Genomic DNA, 26,659 nt, shown 5'->3' on the forward strand with positions numbered 1-26,659 from the left:
AGCTGCGCCAAGCGGAGGGAGGAGATCAGGAGGTCTGCAGGCCCGCAGGCAACATCACGGCGAGGGGCACGGGGTGGCAGGCTCAACCGAAGACAACAAGGCCACAACCACAGCCCTCCACGAAGATCGACCACCCACAACCACGCCCTCCACCCAACTGAAGAACCTTCTCAGATTCCACAGACCAGGACCACGTGGGGACGGCAAGCCCCAGAGGACACAAAGAGCGTACCCCAAAACTGCAACCGGCTTACCTGGCTGGATTTCGAACTGTCAAGGAACCCTGGTTGATGATCATGATCCCTGACCTCTCCTAGTTCAATTTAGTTAGGTTTTGGGGGTGGGATAAGGGTAAGGGGATTAGTAGCGTGATTTTCCCTCGTTATGCCATGTGTTCCCCATTCTTAACTAAGTGTACTTTGTAAGTCTGTATAATCTCAGTGTAATCCTAATGTTATAAGTTCATTGTGACTTCAATAAACGCAGTTTTTTTTTCCTTCCACCAAAACCAGTTGTCTGCTGCACTTTGTCACAACCCCCAAATAAGTCCAAGGTCTAGAACCCAGGGTTGGGAGCAATTCGGACCGCTCAGAAGTCAGAGGTGAAGCTGACACACACCACCACCCCCTACACTGTCCACACAGACACCAAATGGCCCGTCCACACTAACACAAACTGACCAGTACACACTGACATAAACAGACCAGACCATGCAGAAACAAACTGACCAGTCTACACTGACCGAAACTGGCCCATCCACACTGACACAAACTGATTAGTCTACACTGACAAAAAATGACCAGTCCACACTGACACAAACCAAGCAGTCCACACGGACTCAAAATGACCAGTCCACACTGACACAAAATGACGAGTCCACCCTGCCACAAACGGACCAGTCCACACTGACACAAAATGACGAGTCCACCCTGCCACAAACTGACCAGTCCATACTGTCACAAAGCGACCAGTCCACAATGACACAAACTGACCTGTCCACACTGACACAAACTGACCAGTCCACACTTAAACAAGTCGATCAGGCCACACTGAATTAAACAAGCCAGACCACACCGACAGAAACTGACCAGTCCAGAGTGACACAAGCTGACCATTCCACACTGATATAAATTGGCCAGTCCACACTGACACAAACCGACCAGTCCACACTGACACAAACTGACCAGTCCACACTTAAACAAGCCGATCAGGCCACACTGAATTAAACAAGCCAGACCACACCGACAGAAACTGACCCGTCCACACTGACACAAACTGACCAGTCCACACTGACACAAACTGACCAGTCAACACTGTCTCAAACTGACCTGTCCACACTGACTCAAACTGACCAGTCCACCCTGACACAAGTGGACTCCATGCTGACACAAACCGAAGTGTCCACACTGAAACAAACCAGAATGTCTAAATTGACACCATCTTCCCCCATTCACTCCCGGGAATCCCTCCATTCTGTTTTGCATATTTGCCTCTCTCTTTCCATAGTTAATGTGAAGAGTCATCTCTCTTGTAGTGTTGAATCTGCGTTCTCTAATTCGTGAGCTTATGATAAACTAGCACATTGTTGCAACTCAATTCATTCTGTTTAGGACCTTGGATACTTGAACTCTCTTCTTCAGGTAGTTCTCAACATCTCCTGATAGTTCACAAACTTTGAGTTGGTTTGTCCTTCTCTGCACTGCCTTCAGCACCAACCGATCCTTGTTGTGGTATTAGAATTGCACACTTTAAACTGACTTTACTCGGCACATTACATATCCCAATATCCAGTTTCTTTACTACTGAAACACATTGTTGACATAATGAACTATCCACTAATATCCACAAATACCTTCCTTTGCTACTTCTTATAGCTTGGAACCTATTAATTTATATTACCACATTATAATACTCCTCTCTAGTCTCACTGCCTTATATTCATCCATATTAAATGCTAACGTTCAGTCAAGAACCCTCACTATCAACATCCTGGGGGTTACCATTGACCAGAAACTGAACTGCACTAGCCATTTAAATACTGTGGCTACAAGAGCAGGTGAGAGGCTAAGAATCTTGCGCGAGTAACTCACATCCTGACTCCCCAAAGCCTGTTCATCATCTACAAGGCACAAGTCAGGAGTGTGATGAAATAACCCCCACTTGATTGGTACCCTACCCACAAACATACACTCCCTCCACCACCGATGCACAGTAGCAGCAATGTGTACCATCTACAAGATGCACTGCAGGAACTCACAATGGCTCCTTCAACAGCACACCCCAAACCCACAACCACTACCATCTAGAAGGAAAAGGGCAGCAGACACATGGAAACACCACCACTTGGAAATTCCCCTCCAAGTTGCTCACCATCCTGACTTGGAAATATATTGCTGTTCCCTCACTGTCGCTGGGTCAAAATCCCAGAACTTCCTCCCTAACAGCACTGTGGATGTACTTGCATCACATGGACTGCAGTAGTTCAAGAAGGCAGCTCACCACCACCTTCTCAAGAGCAATTAGGGAATCAGGGATGGCAACAAATGCTTGGTTAGCTAGCGACGCCTACATCCCACGAATCACAGAATCACAGAATCACACAGTGCAGAATAGGCCTTTGGCCCATCGAGTCTGCACCGACATGTAAAAAACACCTGACCTACCTACCTAATCCCATTTACCAGCACTTCGCCCTTGAATGTTATGATGTGCCAAGTGCTCATCCAGGTACTTTTTAAAGGATGTGAGGCAACCCGCCTCCACCACCCTCCCAGGCAGCGCATTCCAGACCGTCACCACTCTGCGTAAAAAAGCTTTTCCTCACATCCCCCTAAGCCTCCTGCCCCTTTCCGTGAACTTGTGTCCCCTTGTGACTGACCCTTCAACTAAGGGGAACAGCTGCCCCCTATCCACCCTGCCCATGCCCCTCATAATCTTGTACACTTCGATCAGGTCACCCCTCAGATCACTTCTCCATCTTCAAAATGTAGGCAGATCACTTCTCCATCTTTAAAATGGCGGGAGATCACTTCTCCATCTTTAAAATGGAGGGAGATCCCTTCAACATCTTTAAAATAGAGGGAGATCCCTTCAATATCTTTAAAATGAAGGGAGATCCCTTCAACATCTTTCAAATGGAGGGAGATCCCTTCATCATCATTAAAATGGAGGGAGATCCCTTTCCCAACAATAAAATGGAGGGAGATCCCTTATCCATCATTAAAATGAAGGGAGATGCAAGATCCTGGTGGGGGTTTTGTGACACACTCCTTAGTGCCCCTACCTCTGAGCCATTAGGTCCGGGTTCGAGTCCCACTTCAGGACTTGATGGCCATGGAAGGTGTGTTCATAATATGGCCAAACAGGTTGATTATCAGCCTGGAAATCCTTCCAATACGTCTGATGGCAGGCGGTAAGAGTGGGAGAGTCTCCTGGTCAGCCAGAATGAGTAAACAGCCTGTAATCCCAACAAACTGAGGTTTCTTTGTATTTAGTTTTTCTTGTATGTATTTGAAAGTTCCTCCAATTTGGTGTCATCTGTCAACTTAGACAGCTTTATATTTGTCCCCATTAACAAGTCATATTTACATCTTGCAAATAGCAAAGGCCCCAGCAATGGTACCTCTTAACTTTAGAATTCAGCAAAGGACAATAAAGAAATGATAAAGAAAGACCACATGAGAGTAAACTAGCAAGAGACATAAATGCTTCTATTGGTATTTAAAAAGGGCTTCACAAAAGTAAGCAAAGAATGGTTATTGGCAGAGGCAGAAAAATTATAATGGGGAGCAAGGGATTGGCAGAGAAATTAAACAAATGCTTTGTATCTGTCTTCACAGTAATAATATTTCAGAAATACTGGTGAACCAAGGGTCCAGTGAAAATGAGGAACTTGGAGATATTATTATTCATCTGCTGCTGAAACCCTCATTTAAGCCTTCATTACTCTAGACATGACTATTTCAACGCACACCTGGCTGGTCTCCCACGTTCTACCCTCCGTAAACTAAAGGTCATCCAAAACTCTGCTGCTCGTGTCTTAACTTGCTCCAAGTCTTGTTCCCCTATCACCCTTGTTCTTGCTTACATACATTGGCTCCTGGCAAATCAATATCATAATTTTAAAATTGTCATCCTTGCTTTCAAATCCCTTCATGGCCTCATCCCACCCTATCTCTGCAACCTCCCCCAATCCCACAGCCTCCGAGATATCTGCAATCCTTTAATGGTGGCTTCTTGTGCATCCCCAATATTAATCAGTCCACATTGGTGGTCGTTCCTTCAGTCTTGCCTGGACTCCAACCTCTGAAATGTCGTTCCTGCATATCTCCCCCGCTCTACCTCATTCTCCTCCTTTAAGACACTCCTTAAAACCTACTTCTTTCAGCAAATTTTTGGACATCTGACCAAATATCTCCTTATGTGGGTCAATGTTATACTTTGTTTATAATGCTCCTGTGACGTGCCCTGTGATGTTTTATATAAAAATATAGCCACAATGCTAATATCCATATAAAAAAGTGGAAAATTGTCCATGGTGCCATGTCCTCAAAAAGCAGGACAAATCTAATCTGGCCAATTACTTTCCCACGGAACCATATAAAAGTTACGGTGCAGAAAGAGGCCATTCAGCCCATCATGTCTGCGCAAGCGGAAAAAGAGCAAAAAGAAGCAAGATGCTCATTTTAACCCCACTTCCCAGCACCTGGGCTGTAGCTTTGCAGGTTACAGCATTTCAGATGCAGATCCAGGTACCTTTTAAATGAGTTGAGCATTTCAGCCTCAACCACCAACTTAGGCAGTGAATTCCAGGCACCCACCACCCTCTGGGTGAAAAAGCATTTCTTCATGTCCCATCTAATCGTTCTACCAATCACCTTAAATCTATGCCCCTGGTAATTGGGACCCCGCAACTAGGGGAAACAAATCTTTCCTGTCCACCCTATCTAGGCCCCTCATAATTTTGTACACCCCAATTAGGTCACCCCTTAGCTTCCTCTGTTCTAAGGAAAAGAATCCCAGCCTATCCAATCTTTCCTCATAGCTGCAATTTTCAAGCCCTGGCAACATTCTTGTAAATCTCCTCTGCACTCTCTCCAGAGCAATTATGTCCTTCCTGTAATGTGGTGGCCAGAACTGTACACAAAATTCCAGCTGTGGCTTAACCAGCATTTTATACAGTTCCATCATTACATTCCTGCTTTTGTATTCAATACCTCATCCAATAAAGGAAAGCATTCCATATGCTTTCTTGAAGACCTTGTCCACCTGTTCTGCCACCTTCAAGGACCTGTGGGCGTGCACTCCAACTCTCACTTCCTCAGCCCCTCTTAATAACTTCCTGTTTATTGAGTATTCCCTTGCTTTGTTTGCCCTCCCAAAATGCATTACCTCATGCTTTTCCGGTTTGAATTCTATTTGCCACTTCTCCACCCACTCAACTAAACCATTGATATCATTCTGGACTTAACAGCTTTTCTCTTCACTATCAACTACACAGTCAATTTTTGTGTCATCTGCAAGTTTCCCAATCATGCCACCCACATTTAAGTCTAAATCATTAATATATACAATATGCAGCAAGGGCCTCAATGCAACTCTGTGGAACGCCACTGGAAACTGTTTTCCATTCACAAAAATAACCATCAACCATTACCCTTTGTTTCCTGTCATTGAACCAATTTTGGATCCAACCTGCCACCTTCCCTTGTATCCCATGAAATCTCACTTTCCTGACCAGTCTGCCATGTGGGACCTTGTTAAATGCCTTACTGAAATACATGTAGACAACATCCACTGCGTAGTCATCAATCAATCCTCATCAATCCTCTTTGTTACTTCCTCAAAAAATTCTGTTAAGTTAGTAAGACACGATCTTTCCCTAACAAAGTAATGCTGACTATCCCTGATCAATCCGTGCCTAAATGGCAGTTTATCCTGTCTGTCAGAATTATTTCCAATAATTTGCCCACCACCAAAGTCAGACTGACCGGCCTTTAATTTTCTGGCCTAACCCTTGCACCCTTTTAAATAATGGTACAATGTTTGCAGACCTCTAGTCGTCTGGGACCTCACCTGTATCTCATGAGGATTGGAAAATGATCCTCAGAGCATCTGCTATTTCCTTCCTGGCTTCTTCAACAGCCTGGGATACAATCTATCTGGCCCTTGAAGGATGCCAGGCCCTCCAGTACTTACTCTCTCACTATGCTTATTGTATCTAAATATTTCACACTCCTCCTCTTTAACTAGAATGTCTGCATCATCTCTCTCCTAAGGCAGAGACAAAGTATTCATTGAGAATCCTGCCCACGTCTTCTGCATCATCCCACAAGTTATCATGTACATCTCTGATAGGCCCTACCTTTTCCTTAGTTATTCCCTTTTTTTATTCATTCATGGTATGTGGGCATTTCTTGTTCAGACAGCACTTAAGAGCCAACCACATTGCTGTGGGTTTGGAGTCACATGTAGGCCAGCAGATTTCCTTCCCTAAAGGACATTAGTGAACCAAATGGGCTTTTACAACAATCACGGTCATCATTAGATTTTTAATTGCAGATTTTTATTGGATTCAAATTCCACTGTCTGGTGTGGCAGGGTTCAAACCCAAGTCTCCAGAGCATTATCCGGATTCTGGATTACTAGTCCAGCGATAATACCACAATGTCATCGCCTTGCTCTTAATGTACAAATTAAATATTTTAGGATTTTCTTTGATATTACCTGCCAATATTTTTCCATATCCTCTCTTTGCTTTCCTAATTTCCATTTTTACTTCACCCCTGTACTTTCTATACTCCTCTAAGCTTTCTACAGTATTAAGTCTTTTGTGACTGTCATAAGCTTTCTTTTTCTGTTTTATCTTGGCCTGTATGCTTCTGGAATCAGTCTTCTCTCAATCATTAATAAAGCGATGAAAGATAAGCATTGACATTGTTATTAAGCAGCATTTACTCATAAATAACCTGCTCACTAATGCTCTATTTGGGTTCTAAAAGGACCACTTGGCTTCCGATCTCAATACAGCCTTGGTCTAAAATGGACAAAACAGCTGAATTCCAGAAGAGAGGTGAGAGTGAATGACCTTGATATCAAGACGGCGTTTTTCCAAGTGTGGCAACAAGGAGCCCTTGTAAAACTAAAGTAAATGGAAATCAGGAAGAAAACTTTTCACTGACTGGCGTCATGCCTAGCATCAAGGAGGATGGTTGTGGTTGTTGGAGGTTAATTACCTGAGCCACCGGACAACACTGCAGGAGTTCCTCAGGAAAATGTCCTAAGCCCAACCATCTCCAACTGTCTCATCAACAACCTCCCCTCCATCATAATGTCAGACGTGGGGACGCTTGCTGAAGATTGCATAGATTTCAGTAGTATTCTTGATTCCTCAGATACTGAGGCAGTCCATGCCCAACTGTATCAAGACCTGGACAACATTCAGTCTTTGGCTGATAAGTGGCAAGTAACATTTGTGCCACACAAGTGCCAGGCAATGACCATTCCCAACTAAAGAGAATCTAACCATCGCTGAATCTCCCACCATCAACACAATGGAAGTTACCATAGACCAGACATTTAACTGGGCCAACCATATAAATACTGTGGCTACAAGAGCAGGTCAGAGGCTGGGAATTCTGAGGTGAGTAACTTACCTCCCGACTCTCCAAAGTCTGTCCACCTTCTACAAGGCACAAGTCAGGAGTGTAATAGAATACTCTCCATTTGACTGCATGAATGCAATTCCAGCAAAACTCAAGAAACTTGACATCATGCCAGGCAAAGCAGTCCGCTTGATCAGCACCCCATCCATCACATTAAGCATTCACTCCCTCACCACCAGCGCATTGTAGCTGCAGTGTGCACCATTTGTAAGATGCATTGCAGAAACTCGCTAAGGTTTCTTTGACAGCACCGCCCAAACTCATAAACTCCAGCACCTAGAAGGACTTGGACAGCAGGTGCATGGGAAAACCATCACTTGCAAGCTCTTCTCCAAGCCACACACCATCCTGGCTTGGAAATATATTACTGTTCCTTCATCATCAGTGGGTCAAAACCCTGGAGCTCCCTCCCTGACAACACTGTGGGAGTACTTTCAGCTCACAAACTTCAATTATTCAAGAAGACAGCTTACCATCACCTTCTCAAATAGGGATGACAGTAAATGCTGGCCTCGCCAGTGAAGGCCACACCTCATGTCGGGGTGATAAAAACAATTGTTGTAGTGGATGCATTGAGAAAGGCAGAACTATCGTCATTCCTGTCACAAAAACAGAATTACCTGGAAAAACTCAGCAGGTCTGGCAGCATCAACTGATTTCTTCTCCGCCGATGCTGCCAGACCTGCTGAGTTTTTCCAGGTAATTCTGTTTTTGTTTTGGATTTCCAGCATCCGCAGTAGCTTTTAGCTTTTTGTTTTTATCATTCCTGTCACTGTGGACTTCTCCAAATTTAGTTTTTTATGAATAGCATAAAACAAAGAATTTGTACCTGGAATTTTGTGACATGTGCAATTGTAATTTCATTAATTACAGCAGTAATAAAGTGTCTTGCATGGTGATCATGCTCCTCAACATTTTGTGTCCTTCGCTTTCAGTTTTCAAACACATAAGTAATTTTTAACCATTTAAGCAAGATCAAAGCAGATGGGAATTGGAACAATAAACTAGATTAACCAGTGACCATATTAAACCCAGTTGTAAAGCTACACCTTGATATTATATACTCAGTTACTCATTGGTTTTCCCAGTTATTAAAGTGGCCATATAATTTTATGATATCTCAGTTACCAGGCTGATATGTATTTATATGCCATCCTTGTGATACTATAATTAATTTCCAACCTCAGTTACAAAGGTAATGATGCAATTCAACTACAGCCCAGTTTCTAAGGTAATGATATCCTGCTATAATTTATGTAATTTTTTATTATTCTCAGGCTGTGGGCACACTGGCAAGGCCAGTGTTTATTGCCCGTCGCTAATTGTCCTTGGGATAGGCCTTCCTCTTAAACTGTTGCAGTCCATGTAGTGCAGGCATTCCCAAAATGCTGTTAGGTAAAATGTTCCAGGATTTTGACCCACCGACAATGAAGGAAACCAATACAAAAGCAAAATACTATGGATGCTGGAAATCTGAAATAAAAAAGGAAACTGCTGGAAATATTCAGCAGGTCTGGTAACATCTGTAGAGTGAGAAACAGAGTTAATGTTTCAGGTCTGTTACCTTTCATAATAACAGTGATATATGACCAAGTTAGGCTGATGTGTAATTTGGAATTAATGATATTCACTTGTAGCTGTTCCCCTTGTCCTTCTAAGTGATAGAGATTGTGGGTTTTGGAGGTGCTGTCAAATAAGTCTTGGTGAGTTGCTGTAGTGGATAAAAGTTAGAGAGTACACCCTACGCTGAAGTATGGTGGTGGAATAGGTGAATGTTTAGGCTACTGATTAGGTGATGATCAAGTAGGCTGCCTTGTCCTGGGTGGTGTTGAATTTCTTGAAACTCTGAAGAAGGGTCATACGGACTTGAAACATTAACTCTGCTTCTCTCTCCACAGATGCTGCTAGACCTGCTGAGTTTTTCCAGCATTTTCTGTTTTTATTTCAGATTTCCAGCATCTGCAGTATTTCACTTTTAGCTTGAATTTCTTGAATGTTGTTGCATCCGTATTCATTCAGGCAAGTGGATAATATTCTATCACTGAGGATTTGTGCCATGTAGTTAGTGAAGAGGCTTTGGGGAGTTAGGAGATGGGGTATTTACTGCAGAATATCCAGTCTCTGACTTTCTGTAGTTGCCATGGCATGTATGTAGCTCGTCAAAAGAGGTTATCAATGGTGACCCTTCTTTCCCCCCAGGATGTTGTGGCGGGTTTGGGTTTGGGTTTGGAATGATAAGGCATGAAAACCCGCCATTGCAGCCGGTGGGTAAAACGTTGTTTTACCCACCCGCTACCGCACTTAGTGCAAATCTGGGACGATTCTGTCCTCTATCTCTTTCATCATCCAGGTTGCTCTGGTTTTAGTTGTCCTATCTTTCCCCCGTGTGGGAATGTATCTCGATTGTACACTTTAAAGGCAGCTCATTGTTCGATCACAGTTTTGCCTATCAAAGTTTGATTCCAATTTACTTGGACCAGATCCATTTTCATCCCATTGAAATTGCTTCTTGTCCTTTTCCATAGCTAACCTAAACATTACGATTCTGTGATCATTGTCCCCTAAATATTTTCCTACTGGTACTAGATCCATTTGGCGCACCTCACTCCCCAAAACCAGATCCAGCAATGTCTCCTTCCTGATTAGGCCAGGAACGGTCTGATCTAGAAAATTCTCCTGAAACTTTATGAGCTCTTCACCCTTTTATATTCTTCCAGTCTATATAAGGACAATTAAAATCCCCCACTATAATTACGCACCTCTCTAATTTCTTTGTAAATTTGTTTCTCTATATCTATATTGATCCTTTTTCTGGACAGGATATGCTGATTTTTTAATATTATTGAGTAAGTGCAATGTTGCAGCTGTACTGGAACAGCTTAGCTATGGGTGAAGCTAGGATTGCAGCACACATACACAGTTGTGTGCTACAATTCATTCACAGAGTCCAAGTTGCTGTGGCAACATGCTCTTTTACACACATGTTGTAGTCTGGAGCTCTGGATAGTGATGATAGAGGCTGCAACTTTCTTTCCATCACATGGCTGACTAGGAATGTTTCCTGCTTTTACTACCTGCCACTGGTGTACGTTGAAAGAATTTGCAGGTTGATAATCAACCTCTTTGGCCACATTATGAATGTACTTTCCTTAGCCACCAAGGCCTGAGGATGTGACTTGAACCCAGGACTTCTAGCTCAGGGGCAGGCACGCTACCCACTGTGCCAGACCTACTCAGGTTTATGGTGCTACAGCTTAAATTTTGTCAGGCCCATAGCCTGCCTATGCTGGGTTTTGTGCATTCAGCCATTTCTTGATGTCAAATGGAGTGAATCAAAAAGGCTGAAGGCAGGCATCTGTGATGGTGCGGACCTCAGCAGGAGGTTACAATGGATCATTTATTCATATCTGGCTGAAGATGGTTGCAGGTGCTTCAGCCTTGATTTAGTAGTCCTATTACTATGCTCATGGTAATTTTATAACTCCCACATACTATTAAAGTGATAATCTGTTCTTTTTATTCCTGTTACAAAGGTGAATGGCGTAATTAAATTAAACCTGATTAACATGGTGATGAAGTAATTTTCTGAATTCCAGGTTACCATGGTGTAATTACACAAATTCCAGATTATGAGATGATGTAATTATATGAATTCTTGATGACTATGATGATATAATTGAATAAATTCCAGGTTCCCAGGGTGATGATGTAATCAGTGAGCTGATGATGCAAAATGTGAATATTAGGTCATCAAGGTGATGATGTCATTACCCGCACTGCAATGACATCATGTGTTTGGTAGGTTGCTAAGGTGATTACATCATGTGTTTTGCAGGTTGCTAAGGTGATGATGTCATGCTGGACCCTGCCGTTGCTATGCTAATTACATCACAAAGACTGAGTCTTTGAATTGGGTTGGTTCCTCCCACCCTCCACCAAACAGGCAGAGCCGGCGGCCCCTCAGGTACAGTATAGTCACCACTCCCCCCGGCCCGCCAGGTACTGTAAGGTCAACCCCCACCCCCACGGACCCTCAGGTACAATCCCTCCCCCCCCCACCCTGGGCCCTCAGGTACAGTTCCCTCCCCCCAAGTTTCCCCATCCCCCTGAGCCCTCAGGTACAGTTCCTCCACACCCCCCCGCCACCTCCTGAGCCCTCAGGTACAGTTCCCCCTGTCCCCTTCCCCCCAAGCCCTCAGGTACATTCCCCCACCCCCCCCCAAGCCCTCAGGTACATTCCCCCTCTACCCCCCCCTCCAAGCCCTCAGGTACATTCCCCCTCCAAGCCCTCAGGTACAGTTCCATCCCCCCAGGTTTCCCCACCCCTCAGTACAGTCTGCACCCCCCCCCCCACTCCAGCCCTCAGGTACAGTCTGCGCCCCCCCCCCCAACACTACAGCCCTCAGGTACAGTCTCCACCCCCCACCCCCCCGCCCCCTGAGCCCTCAGGTACAGTTCCCCCTTTCCCCTGAGCCCTCAGGTACATTCCCCCTCCAAGCCCTCAGGTACAGTTCCCTCCCCCCAGGTTTCCCCACCCCTCAATACAGCCTCCCCCCCTCACCACTCAGGTATAGTCTCCCCCGACCCCCCCACCACACTCCAGCCCTCAGGTAGTCTTCCCCCCGGGCCCTCAGGTACAGTCTCCCCCCCCCCTGGGCCCTCAGGTACGGTCTTCCCTCCCCCCCCCCCGGGCCCTCAGGTACAGTCTCTCTCCCCCCCGGGCCCTCAGGTACAGTCTCTCCCCCCCCGGGCCCTCAGGTACAGTCTCTCCCCCCCCCCCCGGGCCCTCAGGTACAGTCTTTCCCCCACCCCCCGGGCCCTCAGGTACAGTCTCTCCCCCCTCCCCCCCCGGGCCCTCAGGTACAGTTCCGCCCCTCCTCCCCCCCCCCCCCCCCAAGGCAACTTTTGTGACAGGACCTAGCGGTGCAGGCTTGTTCTGGAGGTGGGGAGTGTGTGCTACCAGGGGCAGCGGGCGAGGGACCAGGCCGCGGCCTGGGGTGGGGGCGGTCACACTGAGCGGAGCCTGCTGATGCAGGGTGGGGGTGGGTCTGGGGACCGAGGATCGGAACCGGGAGCCGGGGCCCGGGCGAAGGGGTGTGGAGGTGGACCGGGGAGCGGAGCGGGGGGGGACCGGGGAGCGGATTCAAAGCGAGCGCCCTAGTTTCTGTCCAATCAGCGCGGCCTGGCTGTGGAATGCCCGGGCGATGCGTAAACAAGCGCAGAACTAAAACTCCTCCGCCCTCCCTCGGAGTATTTCCGTGATTTCACTCCTGCCTCTTACAGTGTAGCAAGTGCTGAGTGCCATTCACCCACTGACAAACTTGGCCCCTTCTCCCTCCCTCTCCCTCCCTGGGTGTTTATTCATTCCTTGATGATTTGAGGGCATCATCCGGCCGTGATCCCCACCACCAACACCACAAAAAAAAATGTTTTTTTTTTCCAAAAAAAAAACTCTAGCCCTCTTGTAATCACTATGGCCTCTTGAGAAAAAAAAAATAAGGTAAGAAACGCAGTCGCCAAAAAAAAACCGAGGCAGAGGGGGAAACGAGGTGGTCTGTCTGCCTGAGCCGAGCCGAGTTGAGCTGAGCTGAGCTGGCTCTTGTCTCCAGCCACCGTAAAGTTTGTGTTGGATGCGATCATGTGTCAGGATCAAGTTGCCCAGGCAGACGCCGAGCGACCTTGCCGTTAGTGCTGGTGCGGCAGGCAGCCTTGAAGTTAAGGTGCCCGGGCAGCTCGGAAATAAATAATGCGCCACACACACACACAAAAAAACTGTGTTGGAAACTTCTAGGGCTTTTTTTATATCTATGGAGATAGAGAGAGGGGAGGGAGAGGTGGAGTGGAGAGCTGGCTGGGGGCTTGGATGCCCCCCACCACCCAAATAATCCTAGTACCACCCTCTCTCTCTCTCGCTGCCTCCCACCGGCTTGGATCCGATGGAAGAAGCGACTTTCCCAGTTTGATTGCGGCTCCGGCTCGGAGCAGACCTGTGTGTGTGTGTATTTTCCCCCCTTCTCTCTCTCTCTCTCTTGCAGGCTGACGCAAATAGTGACGCTGGTGGCTTCCTGATGAGAGACAGAGACGACACACAGGGCGCTCGGTACCGCTCAGCACTACAGGAGAAAGCGGACTTTCGCTTTCCCCTTGCCTGTCGCTTCATGCTACATCATGCTGCTGCGTAGTTGGTTTTTTTTAAATTTCCCAGGGAGGGAGGAAAGCAATCGGTTCATCTCCATTGCCAGATACAAGTGGTGAGATGAGTTTATGTTTGTGGATAAACTGTACTCTAGTTAGCCCAGGGATAGAATTCAGTGCGTAGTGTGTCAGCTGATTTATATATATTATATAAATATAATATATATATATATTTAGAGAGAGAGGGACACAGCATTGCCTGGACTGTGTACTGAAATGGGAACAGCTTCTTAAGTAAGTGCAGTGCGCTCCACACTAGATCCACGCACACACCTGCGCACATAATAACTACAGCACACCGAGTCAAACTGTCAGGGCTCCACGTGTTCAGCTTCCACAGCGTACCCATCAATTTGCTGCTCGGCAAAGAAGGCAAGAGCGCCTCTTTGAACACTGAGGATACCCGATTGGTGGCCAGCATTGCGATACGGCCTACTTTTACACAAGGCTGCATCTTACACCCTTTCGCTGCGTGACGATGCACAAGTAGCATTCATGTGAAGGCTTCATGTGCGTTTGTCTGGAAGTTGTGGGGCAGTACAGGGTAAACGGCATTTTGAAATGATTTATAATGCAGTGGGGTCCGTCAGTTTGCAGGAATTTAAAGTTTCAAAACGCAGAGTCATTGGTGAAATTCTAAAAATCATCCCATCAGAATATTGTAACAAATTAAATTTTGGAAATTCAGAGAAATGGTTGAAGAATTTACTCCCAAACTCCCAGTATTTTTCAGAAATGTGTGTCACATTTACACAATTTAATTGAGAAAGACGGGTAGGCTCCTTAAAGTAACCAAGTTTAATTTAAATGAAAAATGTCATGTGGTAAATTATTGAATCAAAGAATGGTTAAGTTTGCAATAATTTACGTGATGTATTAACTTTTTTTATTTGTGCTAAATTTCTAAAACTGAAAGTAAACTGCATTGGAACAGTCTGTGCTGTTACTTTGCAGACTTGCCTTGGACATCAAGATGACTTGTGATTTAATGGCTTCATAGCATGATGCTCTGGCTTTACTGTGAGTTAAGCCTAGTTGAAAATTTCCTAATGAGAGAATAACATCCCTTTACCTGATATTTTGACTGTTATTTTCAATTTATTGTATTTCACATTTTTTTGCTAGACCATTTATGAAAGGTACTTTATTCTTATTTTTTAAAATCTTGATTGAATTTGATTCATAATTAATTCCAAAATAAGCACCATTTACTATAATATAAACCTTTCACTAAAATGCTCAAGTACACTAGTTACATTATTCTGGAGCATTCTTTCATTTGGGCATTATTTCTGTTGACGGCAATATCTAAACATAATTACCATGAAAGATGTTTATGACTTAATGTTGGGATTATGATTTGCTGTGTGCCAAAATAGAGAGAGACTGATTTGGTAACACACCTCCGTTCCCACCCTCAACCCCACCATATGCACATTTTACAGTAAATTGTTGGTATTAGATCAGTAACATGGAAGTAATTTATATTTAAAAATGTTAGTTGCTTCAGGAACAACTTAAACTTCAAAAAAACATTCTGAATGAGTAAATTGGTAGTTTTACAGCACTTCGATAGCCAATCACTGCATTGTTTTTCAGCTATGATTTAATGTACAGTTAACATCTTTATCTTGTAATGCTGTAGGTTTGGGACACTTTGTACAATACAGAAGAAGAGAAAAGCATAACCTTGATCCTTGACTAAAGGACAATGTGCTCCTGGAGAAGTTGATTTGCTTCAAATTTATTCCAACAAATTTCTCAGACAGATGCCTGGAGAAGTGCAGCTGTGCCGTGCAGCACAGCAAGTTCTTTAAGCATAGAGCTACCTGTCAACTCTGGCCTGATTTTCCTGTTCTTTTACTGTTACCTTGTCCAACAATGGCTACACAAAGGAAATACCTAGTGAGAGAATTTAATGCCTTCATCACTTGTTACATCTGCAAGGGCTATCTTATCAAGCCAACTACAGTGACTGAGTGTCTACACACTTGTAAGTAATGCTGCAAGAATTATGATATATGTTTCTGAATAATAGTCTGGGAGTATTGGATCAGACTTGATAAACAATTCACCGTCAATTCTTGCATATAACAAAAAAAATGAAAATACCATATCGAAACCATACTTGCTGGAATATTGTGACAGTAGCAGAAAATACTTAAAAGCACAGTTGGTGGCAATAAATGGAGACAGTTTCTTACAACAACAGCTGATTCTCAACATTAGTAAAACTGTTGCTGTTTTCTGTTAATAGGAATGAACTTTAGAATGGGATGATTCTTTTTCTACCATGGCTGCCTGGTTAATGGGATTTCACTGTATTGCACAAATTAATCTTGTTACCAGAAAAACAAAGCATACTATTGGCAGTTGTTGGCCAATGGTAATTAGAGTACTGATTTTCACCTCATCAAGCTCCTATTCTAAGAACTCCCTTGCTGTCTTCCACTTATGTATGTATCCCAAGATTTTCATCTGGGTGTGTATATTGGCTATCACTCTGGATCTGAGTCTTTGAGCACCATTTTCCCAATATCTCTGCTGTGACATCTGGCCCCAAGCCATCCACATTTCCAGCAACATTCCCTAACTGGGTTTTACCCCATTCAGCATCCTAGCTGACCTTATCTCCTGCTGAAGGCCAGGCTTAAGCATCCTCCTAGATGATCTGCTACTTATCCCTTGGTTTTCTTTTCAACATCCATTACACCTGCTGCTGGCTCTTTCAGACAGATATCTCAGCTGCTTCATCCAATTCCTGGTGAGCATGCTGCTTAATTTGCACCTTGGAGATTAACCTCTCTAATATTCTTCTCATCCCTATTGCCTCTTCACTTCCCCCTTTGCTGATAGTGTACATTATCCACTGCTTGGCACCATCACCTCCCCACCCAGTGCACTAATTTCCCTGTAAAATAAGGCCTTTGTTATTTTCTAGCATATTGATGATAAATGTATTGATATGTTGACCCTGACAGAAGCCTAGCTTTTGGACTGATTTTCCCCATTACTGGAGACATTCTAACCTCTTACACCTTCTGACTTCGTGCCCTGCTTGATCTTTGTGCAATGCTTGATATGACTGATTATAGCATTCTTTTTCCTCTGCCTCCTTGTTGCTTCTCTTATTTGTCTTAACAGAGCTAATAGATTGCCAGCAATGGTGTCTCTTGCTGCCTAGATATTGTTTATCCCGGAGTTCCAAAGATCAACCTTTGCCCCTACTCTCATCTGCATGTCCTTTTGGTGTCAGGTCAACTTCCATATATGCGGTAACGACAGGCCCCAACCCTTCTTTGCTTTACTTGTCCCCTCTGTTTTCCTAGATTGCCTGTCATAAGGTAGCCAGAATTTCCTTCAGCTGAACATTGAGAGCGCCATTGAACTTGGCCCCCACCAGAAATCTTGCTCATTTACTACTGACATCACAGCTTCCATGGCTGAATCAGATTGTGCCCACCCTCTGAGTTCTGTATGATGCAAAGCTGAGTTTCAAACTCCTTATGCTGTCCATCATAAAGCTTGCTGAATTGCATCTTCACAGGATTGCCTTTATCTGCACCTACTTTGCTGCCACCAAAATCTGAGTCAGTGATGTTGTTGCCGCTGGATTAGCAGGCTTTCCAAACTTTACTCTCAATAAATTCCAACTTGCTTGGATTTCTGCCACTAACATTATGTTCCGTATTCAGTGCCAATTATCAAAATTCCTGTCCTTGCTGATGTACATTGGCTCCTGGTCTTTAGTATATTGAGTTTTAAATCCTCATCTGCAAATTCCATCATTGCTTCATCTGCCCTGCCCACCTTCGTGATGCAACTTTCTCTAGCCTTCCATTAACCTTCAGTCTTGCATCTCTGCCATTTCTTTCTGACATTGGACTCCTGTACTTCTCCTCCTTGCCTCTGGTGCATTACCAAAGGCAGATTCTTCATGTTTTGGACTTCCTCTTTAATCCCTGGACTTTCTTCCCTAAACCACTCCTTTCTTCTACTTCTCCTTATACCTTTAAAACTCCATAAATTTGAATTCTTTGATCAAACCTTTAACTGATTCTCTTTCATTCCCTCGCTAAAGCTGAGTTATATAGATGCAAGTTCTTCTGGGGAAATATGTGATTAGTGTCATCTTTGATGTCATTATATTTCCATATAATAAAAAAGGTTGAAGCTGCAGCTGAGGGATTGAGTGTGCCGCGGAGGGATTGAGTGTGCCGCGGAGGGATTGAGTGTGCCGCGGAGGGATTGAGTATGCCGCGGAGGGATTGAGTGTGCCGCGGAGGGATTGAGTGTGTCGCGGAGGGATTGAATGTGCCGCAAAGGGATTGAGTGTGCATTTTTTTAAATCCAGGAACAAAGATTCTCCTACCTTGCAGGGGGTCACAGGTTACCTTCCCCTTTCTTCATTAAAAAGAAAATCCCTTTTTCAGATAGCTTTTATGTTTACTATTCATTCTTATTTAGTTGTTGACTTCGCTGCTTTTAAAGTACATTTGGAATGTAAGTGGCATTTTCTTCTTCAGTTTTACTATGTATTGAGTGATGCATCACATGATCACTACCCTGGATGATGATTACCCAACCATCAGAATTCATGTGCGGTTGGATATAGTGCTTTGGTTTAAAAAATGTGATGTGTACATTTAAAAATTAGTTAGCTGATCTCCTGTCTTGTTACTCATAAGGAATTTGAAGACAGGAGCAGTGTTTAGATGTTTAGTCACTGACCTAGTCTGTCTGTCCCTATAGTATTAGCAGTCCCATTTGAGTGACTACCCAAAAGCTTCATATATGAAAGAGATCTAAATAGACTCATTATGGGGTTAATTTATGGCCAATTTCTGTTGCAGTGAACATTTCTTCAAATTTCCATCTGTTTTACCCTTTCTTTGGGAAATCAGAGCAAAAAAAAATGCAGGAAATGATGGCCTCCTTGTTGATTAGCTTTAAGTTTGTAAGTGACTTGTTGGTCCTTTTATATAAATTGTCACCTAACGTTTGACAGACAACTTGTGACAGATTCAAACCCACACAAACATTCACATGTGAATTGCTCCTGTCACTGTTCATGGGAAGGAAGATGACAAAGTCATGAAATATCTGCATGTGTTGACATGGAGAGGAAATAAAAAAAAATGCATGGATATTATCCATGTGAATTTTCAAAAAAGTGATAAGGTGCCTTGTAGATAAAAATTAAGACACATTAAATAGAAAGCAGCTAGGATAGGAAGCTGACCAAAGGACAGAAAACAATTAATTGGCTAGGGATGCTTTTTCAGGCTGGAAGGTTGTAAGCAGTGGTGTACTCTAGGGGACCTGATCTTGGCTATAGGGGCACAATAACAAGATAGGCAGACACCACAAATAAAGTGGGGAAAACTGAAGTGCAAGGAAAAGTCATATAAATGCCTTGAGGAGGACTTAGGCGAATTAGTAGTTTGGACAGATGAATGCAAGATAAAATTTAACACGGAGAAATCTGAGCTGATACATTTAATGAAGAAGAATAAGTAAAGAACATGAAAAGGCAACATTTTATAAAGGGCAAAAGACCAGTGAAACTTAAGGATTTTAGATACATAGAGCTTTCAAAGTGGGAGGAGAAGTTAATGGTCTAGACTTTCTGCAATAATTTGCCTGAAATTGGCCAACCAGCATACAATGATTGGTTTTAGGCACGTGTTGAATTGAGTGCAAGTCAGGTGTACCTGAACTTTAACACTGCTTTAAAAAAAAATTATGCTGGAAGCTGGCCATACCCATAAAAGTGGCTATGCCCCAAATCAGAATAAGAAGCATGGCGAATTTCTGGCATTCTATTCATTTGCAATCGTTCAAAGATGTTCTTCAAATTGAGCTTTTTTTTAAAAAGGCACTAGTAGGCACATAAAAAAAAATTTAAATATTAAAAAGTAATTAATAAACTTATTAGTACACCAGTGAAATTAGTAAATAGTTCAGTTTCATTTTATAAGTCATTTCAGTGATTTTAAAATCAGACTACTCACAGGTAATGGACTAGACACTCTTAAAACTGTTCTCTTGGTTATAAACCTATTTTAAGCTGTGTTCTTAAAACTTCACCAGGTTACCATATGTATATTTTTTTTAATGCAAGGAAAAAAATAAACAATTATGTTCTATTATGCTGCCTGATTGCGCCGGTTCATGGAGGTTTTTACATTTGATTATGCTAATGGTTTTGGATGAAAACTCGAACCATCATTTCACTTCAAAAAACCAACAGAGTGTCAAGTGCAGTTGTGCCCAGATTACTGATTGCACATAAACCAGTATATTTAAAAGAAAATATAGTATTCTAGGTTTGATAATTGGGCATAGTGTAAAGGCTGGGAGAATATGGAGTGCAGTCTTAGTGAGGGTGATTCAGGCAGGGGTTCGCAAACGGTGGGTTACAACCACCCTTGGAGGTTAAGGGATGATTATTTTGGGTCCCAAGCTTCGAAGCAGCAATGGTGACTGCCAAGTGGAGACTGTGGCGGGACAGTCCAGGGATCGGCATTGAGGCTTCATTAAATGCGCAGGCATGAGTCTTAGCTCTGAGGCTCCATCAGAGTCTTCAGAACGATTGTGGAGTAAACCTTTGGCTCCCGTTCAGCAACTCTCCACCCCCCTGCCCCCCCACTTCCCGTTCAACAACTCTTTCCCCCGTCCCAGCTCAACAACTCCCCCCATTCCACCCACCACCCTACCCCCCAATCACACTCACTCTTGAGTCGCACCTATTTTCAAGCATTAAAATGGAGTCACAGTGGAAAAAAGTTTGGGAAGTATTGGATGAGGACATATTTACTGATATTTAATTTAGTTGACTCTATTTTGAGTTTTATTTTAGTTGTTCAATACTAGCAGTTGTTTAAACATGTTTATTTACTGCCTTAACTCTGATTTCAGCTGGTAACAGGTTAATTGATTGTTTACAAAAGCGTTCACGCAGTCCCCTTGTGTTTGCTGATCTCCATTGGTTTCTGATCAAGTAACACCTTGATTTTAAAATTCTAATTCGTGTTTTCAAATCCCCTCATGGCCTCACCCATCTCTGTCCCTGTAATGTCTTCCAGCTCTATAACCCTCCAATTCTGTGTTCCTCTAATTCTGGCTTTTGTGCAGCTCTGATTTTCTTTGCTCCACCATCAGTTACCATGGCTCTAGGCTCTGAAATTTCCTCCCTAAACTTCATTGCGCCTCTAGCTCTACTTCTACCTCTTGTTCTTGCTCTCACTCTCTTCTTTTGAGACTTGACATCTACCACTTTGACCAAGTTTTTGTTCACCTGTCCTAACCTCTCCTTGCGTTGCTTGGTGTCAAATTGTGGCTGATAAGTGCTCTTGTGAAGCATATTGGGATGTTTTCTTCTATAATAAGTTTGGCATTTATATAACACCTTTTTGTGTTGTGATGAGTTGTTTCAAACTGTTTTTCCCTGTCCGAGTTAGGCAATTCTGTAAGTCAAGTCAGTCTTGGTTTGAGCTTACTAGCATAAAATTAATATTGAGTTATAAAAGACCATGAGAGTGTGGGGATAGAATGAGGGCTCAGACTCTCAGGATTTTAGCCTTGATTTGCACTTGGACAGGAACTTTCCTCTATAGTTAAGACTTGCAAGAAGTATGGAAGTAGAATTTGATTGTTGCAAATGTTTGGGTACTGGAGGGAATTAAGAATAGCACTAACTATGTTTTCTGTCATTCAGGTAAACAAAGGGTTCTAGGATTAGGAGAATGGTACTGGTGGGAAATTCTATGTTCAGGGGAATATTCAACATTTTTTTGCAGTTGTGACCGAAAATCCAAACTTTTTTTTGTTGCATCCCTTGTGCTGGGCATCAATGAATGGGTGGAGAAATTTATGCAAAGGTGAAGAGAACTGTCAAAAATCAAGGTGTATGTTCTCATCAGTGACTTAGGAGTATATTTGAGGTCTTGCAGAGGGAGTCTAAGGAGTTAGGCACTTTCAAAGCTGGCTTGAAAAGCCACAAGACCTCAAGAATGGTAATCTCTGATTTGCTTCTTGTGTCCAGTGTTGGACAAACTAAGGAGCAGATCGCTAAAATATGGCAGTAGGCCTGGTGTGCAAGGAAGGGTTCACATGCTTGGGTCATTTGGAAGAGCTTTGGAATAAATGAAATCCATAACAAAGAACTGATTGTCATCAGACCCAAAATGGCACCCAACCTCCTTGCAGGGAGGGTTATTAGAGCGGTGGAGGAAGATTTAAACTAATATGGCAAGAGTGTAACAAGAGCGGGGTTAATAAACCTGTTGGAGCATAAGCAAAACACTTTGCTGAAATAAAAAGGGATGGACTATTGTCAAAGTAAAAGACTATTGTCAAAGTAAAAAAGAAACAGAAAGATAGGTAATGAGAAGTAAAAAAAGCTTGTGGTAGAGGAAAGGAATATCAAAAAATCAATTGGAAACAAGGAAAAAGAGTTTGAATTGATTGTTATGTATGTGAATGTTCAAAGTGTCCAAAACAAAGCTGGATTATTAGAAGGACTAATAATTATGGCAAGATGATATGGCTATAATGGAGACATGTCCTGGGTTTGGATAGGACTGAGAACTTAATAATTATAATAATTTCATGACAGATATACAGAGGCAGAAAAAGAAGGGTGGATGGCAGTGGTGGTCACAGCACTAGAACATAAAGCTGTCCTAGGGAGGTAAATCCACATCCACCTAAGAAATACAAAAGGAAATGGTACAGTTCTAAGTATGCATTACAGACCGCCAAATTGTCAAGATGAGATAGAATGACATAAAATTTTTAAAGAAAAATAGGGAAATAATATTGGATGATTTTAATAATTCCAATACAGACTAGAATAAAGGAAACAATGTGGGAAGAGTAGGAATTGTGGGAGCATAGATTGAAAATTGGCTGACAGTCAAACAGGTAAATTGGTGTGGAATTAGAGAAGTTTTGAAAATGATGTACCCTAAGGGATACTTTTGTTCTTGGTAAATAAAAATAACTTGGACTTGGACACAGGGTGCTCAATCTCACTTTGCTGAGAGCATAAAAAGTAGCAGGTTTAGCAAACAGTGAGGGAGACTGTAAAAGAATTCTGGAAGATATCGCCAAATTAGCATATGGGGCAGACAGATGGCAGATGCAAATTAACAAGGACAAATCTGAGGTAATATATTTTGAGAGAAAAAACAAGCAGTGGCATAATACACTAAATGGAAAGATGCAGAAGGATGTGCATGGACAGAGACCTAAGTATTCAAATACCTAGCTCAAAGGAGTCAAAACTTATGGGGACAGGCAAGAAAGTGGAGTTGAGGCTGCAATCAGGTTAGCCATGATCTTATTGAATGGTGGAGCAGGCTCAAGGGGCCGAATGGCCTACTCTGCTCTTAATTTTTGTGTGTTCTTGTGTGTGAATGCAGGTGGATACAACCACAAAAAGGCCAACAATATTTTGGGTTTTATAAATAGGATCATCGAGTGAAAATTAAGAAATAAGTCATGGTTTTGTCCCTCGTACCAAGCATAATGGGATTTCCTTATTGGTTCTGTCCCAAGCCTCACCTAACACTGGCAGTGGATGCACTGCTGTACAGATGGCAAATCTATTTAGAAAGCAAATAGGTTCATGGCAGGGCCACTGTGAAGGTACATCAACTAGCATGAGTTTTGAATAGTAAATTTCCCATTCAAGTTGTACTGGAAGGAAAGCAGTCATGCCTTTGGACATATATGTTGATTGCCTGGTACTGGGACTCACTCAATTCCTCTGTCAGGTCATAATAATCTCAGATTGATACTACAATGGCCAATGTCCTCAGTTGCTTGCCAATGCATAGTGAGGTGGCGCAGAAGTCTGACTCTATTTGTCTATGACACTGGGCAATTATCAGTTCCCTTTCTTCTGCATAAGAACTATACACAAGTCAGCATGGACTGGATAGCCTCTTTTCTTGTGTGTTTCCTGTTTCTGCATTATTTCTGACAGTTTATGAAAATCACTACTGAAAGAACAAAGGTGATTCCATACTAGATGTAGCTTTGAAGAGCGCCTACCCAATCTCAATACCCTGTAGGCAGCCCTCCCTCAACTGTCAGGTTTGATTCCACACCAGCATCCACCAGGTTTCTAATTGACAGCTTGGCTGCTGAGAGAGAATGCTTATTAGACCATTTGTAGTGAATGCTCCACTTGTATTTTATAAATCACCTAATCGTAGAGCCTATAATGTGAATTGAACGAAATTTCTTAAATAATCTTTCCACTTTAAAAAAAAAAGTGTGCTTCTAGAGGTGCTAAGCAGCCCTTCCTGCTGATTTGTAACACAGGAGATGTTGCTGGCTGTTATCTGTCCAGCATGAATCAGCTGGAATGGTGCACGTGGTTTCAATCCCTATGTTTGACTGAAGTCACTAAATGTGCATAATCTTGATGTCACTGTACCGATGGGCTTACACAATGTAGGAATACCAAAATTGGTCAACAATTGTGCAGGGAACACCTTCCTTATTCCAGAAACCAGCAAGAGATTGTCCCTGTTCCAGGGCTATTTAAGGCTACTTAACAAGTTGCGGCTGATGTGCTTTTGAGTTTCTTGTGCACAGGCAAAGTTGGTTGAAGCACTGCTGGAGGAATTTGGAGGTTTCTGCTGACCACAGAAAGGCAGAAAATAACATTGCCTTGCATAGGTATGTTGCAGTGCCACTTTCTCTACAACATGAGCAGGACATGCAGAGGAGGAGGCAGAGAGGAGAAGCTCTGAGGAGAGAGAAGAAGGAGGGCTTTCCTTAGAAGGTCCTATTTTGAAGAGGGTCTTTCTTTTCATTTGTTCATGGGGTGTGGACGTCGCTTACTGCCCATCCCTAATTGCCCTTGAGAAGGTGGTGGTGTGCTGCCTTCTTGAACCGCTGCAGTCCATGTGTTGTAGGAATACTCACAGTGCTGTTAGGAAGGGAATTCCAGGATTTTGACCCCAGTGACAGTGAAGGAATGCTGATATAACACCAAGTCAGGATGTTTTGTGACTTGGAGAGGAACTTGCAGGTGGAGGTGTTCTCATGTATCTGCTGTCCTTGTCCTTTTAGGTGGTAGAGGTCGCGGGTTTGAAAGGTGCTGTCGAAGGAGCATTGGTGAGTTGCTGAAGTGCACCTTGTAGATGGTACACACTGCTGCTGCTGTGTGTCGGTGGTGGAGGGAGTGGATGTTTAAGGTTCCAGTAAAGCGGGCTGCTTTGTCCTGGATGGCGTCGAGCTTCTTGAATGTTGTTGGAGCTGCACTCATCCAGGCAAGTGGAGAGCATTCCAGACTTGTGCTTTGTAGATGTTATACCTCCATAACCTCAATTATGACCTCAACCACCAACTCTGGGATAAGGACACCACCAGATGAGGAGGAAGGGAGAAGACCACATGCAGCACATGCAGTTGGATAAAGCGAGAGGGACCACATAGTGAGGCTTTGCTTCAGTTAAAAGGAACTTCCCCACCCACAACATGGACCCATCATTCCTTTGTACATCCATGTCAGACTCCCCATGAGAAAGAGTTGGTCAACATCGCTTAAAGGCCAATAGCAAAACCTTTGGCTGGTGGAAGGCTGCTGACTTTCACTGGTGAAGACTGAGGGAGGATAGCCATGGAAAATGCCCTAATTAAAGGCCTGGCTTTGGACTGCACCACCTCAGTATGGGTGGTAGCTGCGTTGGCTCGCTGGCTGAGAGGCAACAGCAAGGAAATGGATGAGTGGCAGTGGTGGGAGCATGAATGTTGTCACCCTGAGAGAAGGCAGTAGGTTTGTGTTTCTCACTGCCATTGCCACTCCCCTCAGGTGGCACCTCATCAGTCCTTGTAATTTTCTGGAGCACAGATTGCTGGATTGCTGTACAAGCATGCATGCCCCATTGAGTACTGAGATTTTTATCCATGATGGTGGTGCCTGGAGGCAGTCTGAAACTGGGTAGCACCAATCCGAGCCTTCAAGCCAGGGATCTCACGACTTCTGTTTGACCTTCCACTGCAACACTGGTATATTGGGAGGCTTCCCACCTGTGCTACAGTGGAAGCTGAGACAATGGGGATGGTGGCATATTGATAATGTTACTACAATTTGCAGTACATTTTTGCAACTTCCCTCTTATAGAGACTGCGCCTTTAAAAAGGGGAGGCTGCCTGGAGTACATGGTTTCTACATATGAACGTACATTTAATTAGGAGCAGGAGTAGGCCACTTGGCCCCTCAAGCCTGCTCTGCCATTCAATAAGAACACGGCTGATCTGAATGTAACCTCGACCCCACATTCCTGCCTACCCCTGATAACCTTTCACCTTTTTGTTAAGCAAGAATCTATCTAGCTCTGCCTTAAAAATATTCAAAGACTCTGCTTCCACCGCCTTTTGAGGAAAAGAGTTCCAAAGACTGTCAACCCTCTGAGAGAAAAAAAATTCTCCTCGTCTCTGTCTTAAATTAGCGACCCTTTATTTTTTAATAGTGACCCCTAGTTCTAGATTCTCCCACAAGAGGAAACATCCTCTCCACATCCACCCTGTCAAGACCCCTCAGGATCTTAAACATTTCAATTAAGTTGCCTCTTACTCATCTAAATTCCAGTGGAGACAAGCCTACTCCTGCCAAAATGAACAATTTCACATTTGCCCGCATTATACTCCATTTGCCAGATCTTTGCCCACTCAATTAACCTATCTATGTCACTTTGTAGCCTCCTTATATCCTCTTCATGATTTACTTTCTGATCTATCTTTGTGTCGTCAGCAAATTTAGCAGCCATTCCTTCGGT

General features: G+C 43.5%; 1 protein-coding gene across 4 annotated transcripts in view; it reads left to right on the top strand.

Moving 5' to 3' along the window:
* The first annotated feature begins 13,704 nt into the window (after nt 1–13,704).
* Nucleotides 13,705–26,659, top strand: part of pcgf5b (polycomb group ring finger 5b) — a 202,859-nt gene continuing 189,904 nt past the window's right edge. For 2 of the 4 annotated variants that reach the window (XM_078565989.1, XM_078565992.1), the window contains exons 1-2: nt 13,705–13,915; nt 15,505–15,852. In XM_078565989.1, coding sequence (XP_078422115.1) covers nt 15,741–15,852 — 112 coding nt within the window. In that variant the 5' untranslated portion in view covers nt 13,705–13,915; nt 15,505–15,740. The other 2 variants (XM_078565991.1, XM_078565990.1) reach the window with 2 other exon arrangements.

This window comes from Cetorhinus maximus, chromosome 20 (assembly GCF_964194155.1).
Source record: "Cetorhinus maximus chromosome 20, sCetMax3.hap1.1, whole genome shotgun sequence".
In the NCBI taxonomy this organism is placed as follows: domain Eukaryota; kingdom Metazoa; phylum Chordata; class Chondrichthyes; order Lamniformes; family Cetorhinidae; genus Cetorhinus; species Cetorhinus maximus.